The following is a 12,600-nucleotide window of genomic DNA, read 5'->3' on the forward strand; positions in this document are numbered from 1 at the left end:
CCCTCCTTTTATCCTTAAAATAAAAAAAAAAAATAAAAAAAAAAAATAAAAAATTAATGCAATTCACTACCTGTAAGGAAGGGAAGGAAGAAATGAGAAAAGGATAAAATGAAAACCTAGCTTTGTGAATGGGGAGGGAAAGGGAGTTTCAAAAGAGTAGATGGGAATAGGAAAAATAAAAGAGGAAAGAAGGTACATCATGGATAGGTATAAATTCCCTATAATGAATATGATCAGTCTGTATAACTAAATTGTACCAATAAATTTAAGTGACAAAAAATTTGAGTCTCTCACTCTTGTCTGTAAAGTCATAGGCACCACTCTAAGCAAAATAGTGAAGATTATTTTAATTATGCTTTTGTCTTTATTTTCATTCCTTTCTTCTTAACTTGGAAGAACCTTTACGTACTTTGCAAGAAGTTCAATCCCTCCTTTTTTTTGCTTTCCTGTGCCTTATAAGAACTTCTTAGCCAGCTGTTTCATTTTAACACTTTTGTGTCTTGTTTCTTTAGGAGTATGTCAGTAAGGTACCAAGCCATAAACCAGAGGTGTATATCTAGTGGCAATATATCAGACACAAAGTATGTAGCGATGTTTGGAGCAAAGAGTATCACACTGATGGCCCTTAATTTAGATGACAACCACTTTCTTGAATTATAAGGCTAGTTACAGAGGGTAACAAATGACCTTGAAAGGACAGTCCCTCTGAGTACCTGGCAATACTCAGAAAAAGCTTCCATTAGTTCTGGGCGATCTCAGTAATTCACCACAATGAGTTCCATCTTAAAATGTTCTGTTCTGCACTCAAATTTTACAACTATCCTCCTCTCCAAAATATGACCTTCATTCATGTCACTTTTACGTCTTCTTCTATTCTTCCATATTACCCACATAAAAGAACATGAGGAAAGGCAGATCACTTCATAGTAGAAGAGTAAGAGCCCTTATTCAAGAAATAGTTTTGTATTTATACTCTCAGGGATTTACTGAACCCTTGTTCAATTCCAGAAAAAAATTTAGAAACCAATTTCATCGTTTCAACAATGAAGAAGAACAAGATGACCTCTGAGTTATACATCACCTCCAGAATTCTGTAATATTATGCATTATTCAAAGTAAAGATGAAGGCATAAAGATAGAGAAACATAATAAATCCTTCACTAAACAAAAGCCACACTTGATTAAATAAATTTCCTTTTTAAAAGATCTAACGAACTAGAAGATAGTGAGAATGCATCAAAACTCCTAGTATCATTCATCAAAAATTGTGGATGAATTGCAAGGTGATTTGTTCAGGAAACATCTGATTGAACAATCAAATGAAAAAGATTCATTTAATAATCTACGCTTATCCAGAGAAGGACTTCCAAAACTGTATTACAAAGCATATTATCCTTAGTTGTAGAAAATGTTAATATTTGCATATAAGTAGGTACTGGTTCCTTTAAAAGTTTCCTGGACTTAGTAATTCACTTACAAAAAGTGAAAACATAGAATGGAAGAAATTATAATTTTATAGTGGAGAAAATTTGGATATCACCATTTAACCAAATGATTGAAGTTAATAATGATGAGTCATATTGATATTAGGTAACCATCTCCCTAATAAGATATGATGAGAAGTGTACATCACCCCTGTGATATTTTTCCAAAAATTCTATAATGCTAGTCTCATCATCAGAAATAAAATCAGGTATACTCAATTTGAAGGAAATTCTACAAAATGCCGGATCATTATTCCTCAAAATTGGCAAAGTAATAAAAACTAAGAAAGACTGAGAAATTGTTACAAACCACACCTAACAACTAAATGCAGTATGGGTTCTTGACTACATTCTGAAACAGAATTAATGGAAAACAGATCATAAAAGGCTCGAACTTGTTTAACAGCAACACACTGATTCTGATTTCCTATATTTGAGAAATCTATCATGGTAATGCGAAATGATAAGATAAAAGGATACTGAGACTGGTTGAGGGGTATATAGGAAGCCTCCTGCACTATCTGTGTAACTTATTTTAAATCTGAAGTTATTCTAAATAAAAGGTTTACCTAAAATATTTATGAAAAGATCCATTGGAAAATTCCTTTAGAAACTTTAGATTAAACACAAGATTTTGTCAGTGCGTTTAATTATCTGAGTTTTTGGGATGTCTAATGAGTTTTGTAACTTTAACACAGAGGATATAGGTAATATATTTCCCAAACATATTTGACCAGCAACTTATTTTATTCTTAAAAATATATCGTTCAATAAAAGTGCTGACATAGAGAGGATTTCTCCCAATATGTCACAGACATCTACAATGAAGCATGTTCAATTTTTAATCAACTTTGGCTGAAGAGAGAAAATGCCATGAATATTAAATTATCAGAAGATTGGAAACTAGCAAATAATATGAGGCCTGAGAGAATAACCATTAGATTATACTTAATAGGCTACCTCAGTTGACCAAACTTAATGGGATCCATGTAAATAAAAATATAGTCTACTTTTAGTTAAATAAAGAAAGCAAAATCAATCAAATAAGTGTAGGGTGGAGAAGATTGAATTTAAATGTCTACCACATTGCTGTGAGTAGTTTTGTGTGTTAGGAATTCTTTAATTAAATTACCACAACTGTCATGCTCAGGGAAGAGGCCTTAATGGTAGTAACAAGGGCCATTTCCAAAGAAGAAGGAGATGATGTGCATCTTAGAAAATAGGTCATAGAAAGAAATGTTGAAAAACTGAGACATTTACCTGATTAACAGAAACCTTTAATTTGGCAGTGGTCCTTAAATATACACAGATATAAGAGAATGGAATCTAGTTTTTATACCTTCAGAAGTCAAAATAAGTACCTAAGGAAACAAAAGGGAACCACCTTTGTAAACCACTTAACTGCCTCATAACAGAATAATGGAATGGACATCCCTGAAATGAAATAAGCTCTCTGCCTCTCGGCCTATTTAAGGAGAAGCTGGATGTCCACCCGTACAGATTTCTGTCAGGTTGACTTCTACATGCCACCTAAAAACTGACTTCTACATAGCTTCCTAGTGGTAAGATCTTGGAATCAATGAGACCACAGGGAAGGAAAAAAAAGATGAAAGGCACTGGGAAAAGTGGAAATCCATCACAAACAAACTTTAAGGTAGCTTAGGCCACATTCTATCGTCTAACTATCATTCCTGTGAATATCTAGAGACTCCCTGAACAAGTACCAGAGTTTAGCTAAAGAATCAGAGGCAAGATATCACTCCTGTGTGCACCCAAGAAAATGCTCATGGTGTAACTGAAGTTATACTAGAGGACAGGCAAGTGATAAATTTATCTAGACCATGTTGTTACTACAAAAGAAACTTACCAAAATAAATTCACACAAGGTGATTTTTCAAAATCTATTATTTTTTCTTCTATGGAAATAACTGAATTATAGAAAGGACAGTGCATATAAGTTCAAGATCTGCTGCAGTGTTCTGTCCAAGCTGAGCCAGAACTACCCGGGGGAAGGTAAGCAAAGCATTCAGGAAACAAAAGTTAAGGAAGAAAGCACCTGCCATCCGATGAATACATAAAGAGAGGGTTGTATGTATATATGATGGAATATGCTTCAGCCATAAAAGGATGGAATTCTGTCATTTGCAACAGCATAGGTAGAAAAGGAGACCATTGTGTTAATTGAAATAAGGCACAGAAAAAATGAATACTATATGATTTCACTTCTACAAGTTGAGAGTACATTACCAATGACTAGAGGCTGCAAGGAATAGTGAGGAGGGAGCCTTGGGCAGCGATCAGTCAGAGGGTACTAATTTAAAGAAAGGAACAAGAAATTCTGGTGTTCTGGTAATCACTAGAGCAACTACCTGTGAAGATCATGTACTGTATATTTCAAAAACCTACAGGAAATTTGAACACTATATCATGTATGCATGTATCAAAACATAAACATGGTATCCCATAAATATGCACAATTCTTATGTATCAGCTAAATGTAAATTTTAAAAAATATTTTTAAATAATCACTCTCAAGTTTGTCAAAGTTTAGGCAGGGTTAGTCCCTGAGAGTGAATGTCTCTTTAAACGTTGTGTCACAAGGGTCCTCTTACATCATACTAGGCTCACTCCTCTGATTGGTTGGTCAAGCCATCAAAGCCCCGCCCCATGTCTTTGTTTACTTAGGTAACAGCTGAGATTGGCTGCTCTCAGTTGGTCCAGTTCCGGCTGAGAGAGAGGACACGGATGAATCCTCTCCGTAACCGTATGTAGACAAGTGAGCGGGACCAGCGTTGCTACTGCTGGGCAATGTCAGGGACCCCAGAGAATACTGGGTCAGAGCCTAATTCAACAGACTTTCGAGGAAATTTGGAGGACAGGGATGGTGGTAGCAGAGGCCGAGGCCGAGGCCAAGGCCAAGGCCCAGGCCGTGGACGAGGCCGTGGACGAGGCCGAGGACAAGGCCGCGGCCAAGTAAGAGGCTGCAGCAGTGTCTCATCTGATCATGTTGGGACTAGGGCAGCAGACTCGCGTGGGCCGCCACTCTGCTTTAGCTTGAAGAGCTGTATGATTGGTGCCGTAATTGGTCGCGGTGGTTCAAAGATAAAACATCTTCAGTCTTCCACAAACACTAAGATACAAATCATAGATGGGGATGCTGAAGCAGAAGTAAAAATTTTTGGTACGGATGACATGAAAAGAAAGGCTAAGGAAGCTATAGATGCTCTTGTTAAGAATCAAGAGAAGTATATGCCTGAATCTAGTGCTGATAATGCCACAGCCCAATCCTCTGTTGAAAGTGTTACATCCCAGAACCCTGGTGATAATGCTGCATCTCAGCATCAGGCTGAAAAGAATCTAAGCACAAGTAGCATTGTCAAGAGAGTTGGGCCAGTAATAGACTGGGATCAGATCCGGGCAGCAAGTATAGAGTGGAAACAAAGAAAATGGGCCGATTTGCCACCTATTAAGAAAAATCTTTACTTAGAATCTGAAGCTACCAGCTCAATGTCTGCAGCTGAAGTAGACAAATGGAGAAAAGATAATTTTGACATAATCTGTGATGACCTGAAGAAAGATGAGAAGCGTCCAATCCCTAATCCAACTTGCAAATTTGAAGATGCCTTTGGGCAGTATTCTGAACTGATGGAAAATTTAACAAATGCAGGTTTAGAAAAACCAACGCCAATTCAGTCACAGGCATGGCCCATTATTCTACAAGGAATAGATCTTATAGGGGTTGCCCAAACTGGAACGGGCAAGACATTGTCGTATTTAATGCCTGGGTTCATTCATCTCGTTTCTCAGCCAACAACTAGAGAAGAAAGGAATGGACCCGGCATGCTAATTCTTACTCCAACTAGAGAATTAGCTCTTCAGGTGAAAACTGAGTGCTCTAAGTACTCATATAAGAATCTTAAAAGTGTTTGCATATATGGTGGCAGAAACAGAAAGGAACAAATAAAAGATGTTACCAAAGGTGTCGATATCATTATTGCAACTCCCGGAAGATTAAATGATCTGCAAATGAATAACTTCGTCAACTTAAGAAGCATAACCTATTTGGTAATAGATGAGGCCGATAAAATGCTGGATCTTGGATTCGAACCTCAGATAATGAAGATACTATCTGATGTGCGTCCAGATAGACAGACAGTCATGACAAGTGCAACTTGGCCAGATGCGGTCCGTCATCTTTCCCAGTCATATCTGAAAGAGCCTATGATTGTTTATGTTGGTACTCTGGATCTAGTTGCTGTAAATACAGTGAAGCAAAATATAATTGTTACCACCGAAGAAGAAAAGCGAGCTCATTTTGAAGAATTCTTACATAACATGGCACCTGAAGACAAAGTGATCGTGTTCGTTAGCAGAAAACTTGTTGCTGATGACATATCAAGTGACTTAGGCATCCAAGGCGTACCTGTACAATTGTTGCATGGTGCCAGAGAGCAGGAGGAACGCGAACAGGCACTGGAGGAATTTAAAGCTGGCTATGTGAAAGTAATGATCGCAACTGATTTAGCATCCAGAGGCCTCAACGTTGATGACATCACACACGTATATAATTATGACTTCCCACGAAATATTGAAGAATATGTACACAGAGTAGGGCGTACTGGAAGAGCTGGCAAGAGGGGCATATCGATTACCCTAATTACTAGAAATGATTCGAGGATTGCTGGTGAATTGATTAACATTCTGAAGAGAACAAATCAGAGCATCCCTGAAGAGCTTGTAACCATGGCAGAAAAATATAAGCTGCGTGAACAAAGAAAGATGACAGATAAAACACCAAGAAATTATCAAGAAAAATACAAGGAGTTTTAAAGCTTACATTGAAAAATTGTACCGGGATAGTGGAAGATTAAAAGCAAGTTAAAGATATGTAATAGTCAAGACACATAGAAGGACTGAGAACATTCTGCCAGGCAATTGGAAGAAACACCACTTCTTAAATACTATCCCTAAGCTTTGAATATTGTTCATGCTCCTTAATAAAATGTTTAAAATGAGAAGAGAGTGAGAAATTCTGTGGGGGGAAATTAAATATTATGTATTGGTTAAAATGTAGTTATTATAACCTGTATGTCCATCTATATTTTCTAGGTACTTAGTAAAGAAAACCATGTGCTTTTCTTGCTTTAAAGAAGAATTGAAGAATTGAAGAATTGAAGAATTGAAGCAATGCTTTTATCAAGCTTATTGCAGTTAAAATGTTCTTTTCTCCCCAATCACTGGTGCTACAGCAATCACTACAAATATCTCCACTATCATCCCCTTGGTTTTTTCAGTTAATTAGAAAATAAGTGCTAGGGGCTGGGGTTTTAGCTCAGAGGCACAGCGCCTGCCTGGCAAGCGGGAGGTCGTGGGTTCGATTCTTGGTACTGGAAGAAGAACAAAACCAAACCAAAAAAAATGTTAAATGTTCTAGAAGGACCTACAGTTCTATTTTATAAGACAGATGTAACCAACAGAGCAGAGTTTCTGACCCACTGGGAACCAGATACTTACATGAATTTTTGACTCTGCCTCAATTGTGGGCCAGTTATTTGACTTCTATAGGCCTCAATTTTTCCATACAAAAAATGGGATGGTTATATTTAATAATTTTGCGGTCGCCTTCCCCACTAAAATTCCGTGATATCATGACTAAAATTGTGCTTCCTTGTGTTAGCATTTTGATTAGGGAAAATTGAATCCTTGTATAATGAGTCAAAATAAGGAATGCTTTTTAACTACCCAAAATGTATATACTGAATTTTTAATTCACTTTTTGTAATGTGTCTTTCAGGTTTTCTTCACTGTTTTTTTTTTTTTTTTTTTTGGCTTTTCATCATTTTTTTAAAAATTTTAACGAGATTTGTCTTTGGGGGATCAAAACTATACATACATATTAGAGAAAATGGATATGCATGAAAATTTAGCTTATCCATTGGAGTAAATACTATAAAGTCAATAAATTAACATTTTTGCTATAAAAGGTAATATTGCAAAAAACAATCCTAATTGTATTTATCATCCTACCTCTTATGCCTTTTTAAAATGCAAAATACATCCCATAGTTGCAAAATGAAGTATCTACAATGACTTTAAATAAATTTTAAACTTCAATATTCAGCCTCAACATCTTCGGCAAAATGATGAAAAAAGTACTGAAACAGACTGTTAGCCCTGAGTGTGCCTGAGTTGAAAGAAAGAGGTAAAAAATTAGACATAGTTACCCTCTTTACAGACCTCAATATTTCCAGATAAAATGGATAAAAATAGCATTTTTTGAGTGACATATATCAAGTGTTTTATCTCCTAATCTCTAATCCATACAAGAAGCCACCCTCAGAAAGCATTCTTATCCTTATTTTGCAGAAGACAAAACACTGTCAAAGGAGGTAACATGCCTAAGGTCAATAAATTTGGTTGAGGAACTAAGAGACATTTTAACCACGAAATAAATTTTTAAAATATTTACATTATTTTCACTTTAATAAGGTGGGTAGAAAACAATATGTTTTTCTTGAACTTGCTCACAAGTTTAGGTAGCAGTCTTTGATATTTTCTCAGTGCTGAGACAAAATACCTGATACTCAACAGTTAAAAGGTGATAGATTTTGGTTGAGAGTTTGTAGAGAGAGGGACTGGGGATATAGCTCAGTGGCACAAGCGCCTGCCTGGAAAGTGCAAGGTCCTGAGTTCGATTCCTAGCACACACACAAAAAAACCCCAGAGTTTGTAGAGATTTCATTTCACAGTCAGCTGACTCCAAAGCAAGGCATCATGGAGGAATAATTCATGGCATGGCAGGGAAAAAGCACTTATCAAGGGAGGAGTGAATATATATATATATATATATATATATATATATAGAGAGAGAGAGAGAGAGAGAGAGAGAGAGAGAGAGGGGGGAGAGTATATATATATAGAGAGAGAGAGAGAGAGAGAGAGAGAGAGAGGGGAGTGAATATATATATATAGAGAGAGTAAATATATATATATATATATATATATATATATATGAGAGAGAAAGAAAGATCACAAAAATGTATACATCAGGAAAACAAAAATTTGCAAAAGTACATTAATACAAAATTTAGCCAAAGTCCTAAGAGTTTTATCATTGCTGAATACTCCAAGTCTCAAATGTCTTCCAAAATATAAGGCAAACTCCTCGCTGCAAGGCCCTGTAAAATGAATACAAGGTTAAACACTTGCAACATTCAGTGGCAGAAGATGAATATTTTCCTTCCAAAAGTTACAAAGGGGAATACAAAGGAGTGGGACCCAAGCAAGTCCACAATGCAGTGAGAAAAATATTAAGTCCCGTATTTCCTGTGCAGCATCTAAGGCAATCTATGACAAGTTGTTATCTTTATAGAGCCTGCAAGACTCCACTACTATGACACTTCTGGTGGTTACAGCTCCTCTCTTAGGCCTGTTTTGTGCACTCCTTGCAGCTTTACTTAGATGAACCACATTCATGACTTTTCTAAACTTCTGAGGTACCCATTCCAACTGGGGCTTCACACTCACAGTTTTACACACTGCCCTCTTAGGTGGACACTACGTTGCCTCCCAGGCCCTTCTGAAATCGAGGTGGAAGCCTTTTTAACCCCATAGCTCTTGCATTCTGCATGCACCTAAAGCCAGAGCCAAGTAGATGATGTCAGGGTCTGCCATTAGCTGGAGCAGTAAACAGGCTTGCGTCTGTCTTAGCTATAGGGCTTGAAAGCCTGGATCTCTGGGACACTCTGAATCCAATTCTGAGGAACATATTTTCTATGCTGTTGCCATTCTGAGACCTGTTGCAGCCAACACCATTGTGGAACATGGCGTGCCCCAGCTTTCTCCTCAAAGCAAAGTCTTTCAATTTGCAGTTTTGTGGCTGGAAAGAGTGGAGACTAGCTGCCTGGTATGATGCCTTCGGGTTACCTTTTATATTCCCTGTTCCTTTTCAGGAATTGAGATATCCTCAGCTCTATTTTTGTAGTCCACAGCTTTATTGGACTGGACATCCTTTCTGGTCAAACTCACAGCATGTTAAATCATTTTGCTGGGCTCTCTTCTTTTGATTCTCAACACACATCTGGCTAAAATACCCAACAGTAGCCATGCCACAGCCTCAACATTTGACTGCTTTGAAATTTCTTCTGCCAGATTAATTAGTCGACTGCCCTTAATCTATGTCTCAGGAAAACTCTCTGGACACTAGCAAAATCCAGACAGTCCTTCTGCCAAGCTATAACACACATGGTCTGGAATCCAACATCTAATGCAGTCCTTCTTCCCAGAAGAAGCCTCCCTACCCAGCGTTTTACCAAGAAGATTTCAATCTGCTTCCTGGTCTTCTGAGCTTTGACCAGAATCTCCTATAGAGAACAGGCTAAGTCATTCCAGTGCTACTCTTTTAAGTGACATCTCCATCCCTTTCCCACATCTCCCCAGAAGGCATTCCCAAAGGCTCTTGAAGCATATGGTCAGATGTAGTCGCAGTAAGGACCCCATTTCCCTGGTAACAAATTCTGTCTTAGTTACATTTCTCTCCTCGCAGAGGTAAAACAGTTGACATCTAAAGTTAAGGAAGGAAAGGTTTATTTGGCTCCCAGGTTCTGGAGTTTTCAGTGCAGAATCAGTTGGGTCCAAGGCAGGGTGGGATGGCATAGGGGCAATAGATCAAGGAGGCAAAAGAGAACAAAAGCAACAAGGGGGGCGCGGGTCGATAAATGTCATTTTCTCCCTGTATTGTATGCAGGCTACACCTGTTGGGTAGGTGTAGCACTCCCATCACCTCCATGTTCTCCTCTTGCACAGGAGGAGGATGTTTACAAAGTGAGACCCTGGCCCCCTGCTGAGACACTTGTTAAACTTCTCAACTTCTCAAGTTGACACAATGTTTCGAGCATGACAATCCACCTCTAATCAACTTGCCAAACAGTTATAATTCTTTCAAGTGGCTTCTAGTCACAGAGTCGCTATTTGTATCATTTCACAACTTGAACATTATAACACAGGTTAGACAATCCTTAAAAAGCGGTATTAAGTCATTACCATTATGTTACATAAAAATCATGATATTTCACCAATGGCCCCCAAAGACTCATGCATATTCCTTTATGCAAAAGGCGTTTTAGTTCATCTTGAAGAGTTGCCAAAGTCCTAGCAATTTTATCATTGTTGGAATGTGCAAGTCTCATGTTTCCTCTGAGAGGTAAGGCAAATTCCTTGTTGGGTGACTCTGTACAAATAAAAACAAAGTTAAACACTTTCAACATTCAATGGCAGAGGATGAATATGTTTATTCCAAAGGTGACAAACAGAGGAATGCAAAGGTATGGGACCAAAGCGAGTCTGCAATCCAGCAGGGCAAACATTAAGTCTTATATTTCCATGTGCAGCATCTAAGGTAATCAGTGACCAGTTGTGAGCTCCAAAGAGCTTGAGTGACCCCACTGCTATAGCTCTTCTGGTGGTTACAGCTCCCATTGCTTCTCTTTTAAGCCTGCTTTCCTCCATCCTTGCAGATTCCCTTTGACTATCCATGTTCCTGAATTTTCTAAACCTCTGGGGCCTCCACTGCACCCTCAGGTTCATACAGCTTTACACACTGGCCTCTCAGGGGCACACTGCCTAGCCTCCCAACCCTTCAGAAATCAAGGTAGAAGCATTTTTAACCATCTAGCTCTTGCACTCTGCATGTACATAAAACCAGTGCCACGCTGATGATGCCAAGTTCCCCTGCTAGCTGGAGCAGTAGCCAGGCTTTCCTCTGTCTAAGCTGTAGGAGTCGAGTGTCTGGGTCCCTGGGAACTCTTAATGAAATTTTGAGGAACAAATTTTCTATGCTGCTGCCATTCTGGAACTTGGTGTAGCCTCCACCATTTTGAAACTTGGTGCTCTGAAGTTCTCTCTTCAGTCTTTCACTTTTGGAGTTTTGATGGTGCAAAGAGTGGTGATATGCTGCTTGTTATGATGCCCTCAGGATAGCTTTTATATTCTCCTAACAGTAGCCATGACATAGCCTCAGAATTTGACTGATTTGAAATTTGTTCTGCCAGACGAATTAGTCCACCATCCTTAAACACAGTCTCAGACAAAGTCTCTGAACACTAACAATATCCAGACAACCTTTTTGCAAGCCATAACACAAATCATTGGGAGTCCAATAACCAGTGCAGTCCTTCTTCTCAGAAGAAACCTCCCTATTCTGGGTTTTACCAGCAAGCTTTCTATTAGCCTTCTGCTGATAGCTGGAGCAGAGCGAGGCTTTCTTCAGTTTACTTGTAGGGGTTGAGGGCCTGGGTCATTGGGCACACTGCATCCATTTCTGAGAAAAAAAAGTTCTATGCTGCTGCCATTCTGTAACCTGGGGCAACTACAGCCATTCTGGAACATAGTGCTCTGCAGCATTCTCCTCAAAGCAAAGTCTTTCAGTTTTGTAGTTTTGAGGGTACAAAGAGTGGAGGTATACTGCCTGTTATGATGCAGGCTATCGTTTATATTCTCTTGTTCTTTTTTAGTAATCTAGATTTTCTCAGCTCTACCTTTGTAGTCCACAGCTTTAATGGAATGGAGATGCCTTGCTGGCCAGACTCACAACGTGTTAAATCATTTTTCTGGGCTCTCTTCTCTTGATTCTCAAAATATATCTGGTAAAAGCCCAAAGAGTAGCCATGCCACAGCCTTAACATTTGACTGCTTTGAAATTTCTTCTGCCAGATTAGTCCACTGCCCTTAATCTCAATCTCAGGCAAAGTCTCTGAACACTAGCAACATCAAGAAAAACATTTTTCCAAGCCATACCACACACTGTCTGGAGTCCAACAGCCAATGCAGTATGTATTCCCAGAAAAATAATCTCTACCCTGGGCTTTACCAGCAAGATTTCTATCAGCCTTATGCTCTTCTGAGCTCTGACTAGAATCTCCCATAGAGAACAGTCTAAGGAATTACAGTGCTACTCTTTTAAGTGACATCTCCAAAACTTTCCAAACTCTCCACAAGCTCTCCCCAAAGGATCTTCAACTGCGTGGTCAGGGGTAATCACACTAACGACCCCATTTCTCTCATACCAAATTCTGTCTTAGTGACTTTTCTCTGAGTGTTGAAACAAAATACATGACAC

General features: G+C 38.5%; 1 protein-coding gene across 1 annotated transcript; it reads left to right on the plus strand.

The window, feature by feature from the left end:
* Positions 1 to 4,191: 4,191 nt before the first annotated feature.
* Positions 4,192 to 6,502, plus strand: Ddx53 (DEAD (Asp-Glu-Ala-Asp) box polypeptide 53). The gene has a single exon (XM_013506291.1). The coding sequence runs from the start codon at positions 4,293 to 4,295 to the stop codon at positions 6,312 to 6,314; it is 2,022 nt and encodes a 673-aa protein (XP_013361745.1). The 5' UTR covers positions 4,192 to 4,292; the 3' UTR covers positions 6,315 to 6,502.
* Positions 6,503 to 12,600: the final 6,098 nt, after the last annotated feature.

The sequence above is a fragment of the Chinchilla lanigera genome, unplaced genomic scaffold (genome assembly GCF_000276665.1).
Source record: "Chinchilla lanigera isolate Chin_1 unplaced genomic scaffold, ChiLan1.0 scaffold00108, whole genome shotgun sequence".
Classification (NCBI taxonomy): Eukaryota; Metazoa; Chordata; class Mammalia; order Rodentia; family Chinchillidae; genus Chinchilla; species Chinchilla lanigera.

Excerpts from the sequence above, each read along its gene's own strand:
- Ddx53 (XM_013506291.1), top strand. The coding sequence starts at position 4,293 with ATGTCAGGGACCCCAGAGAATACTGGGTCAGAGCCTAATTCAACAGAC.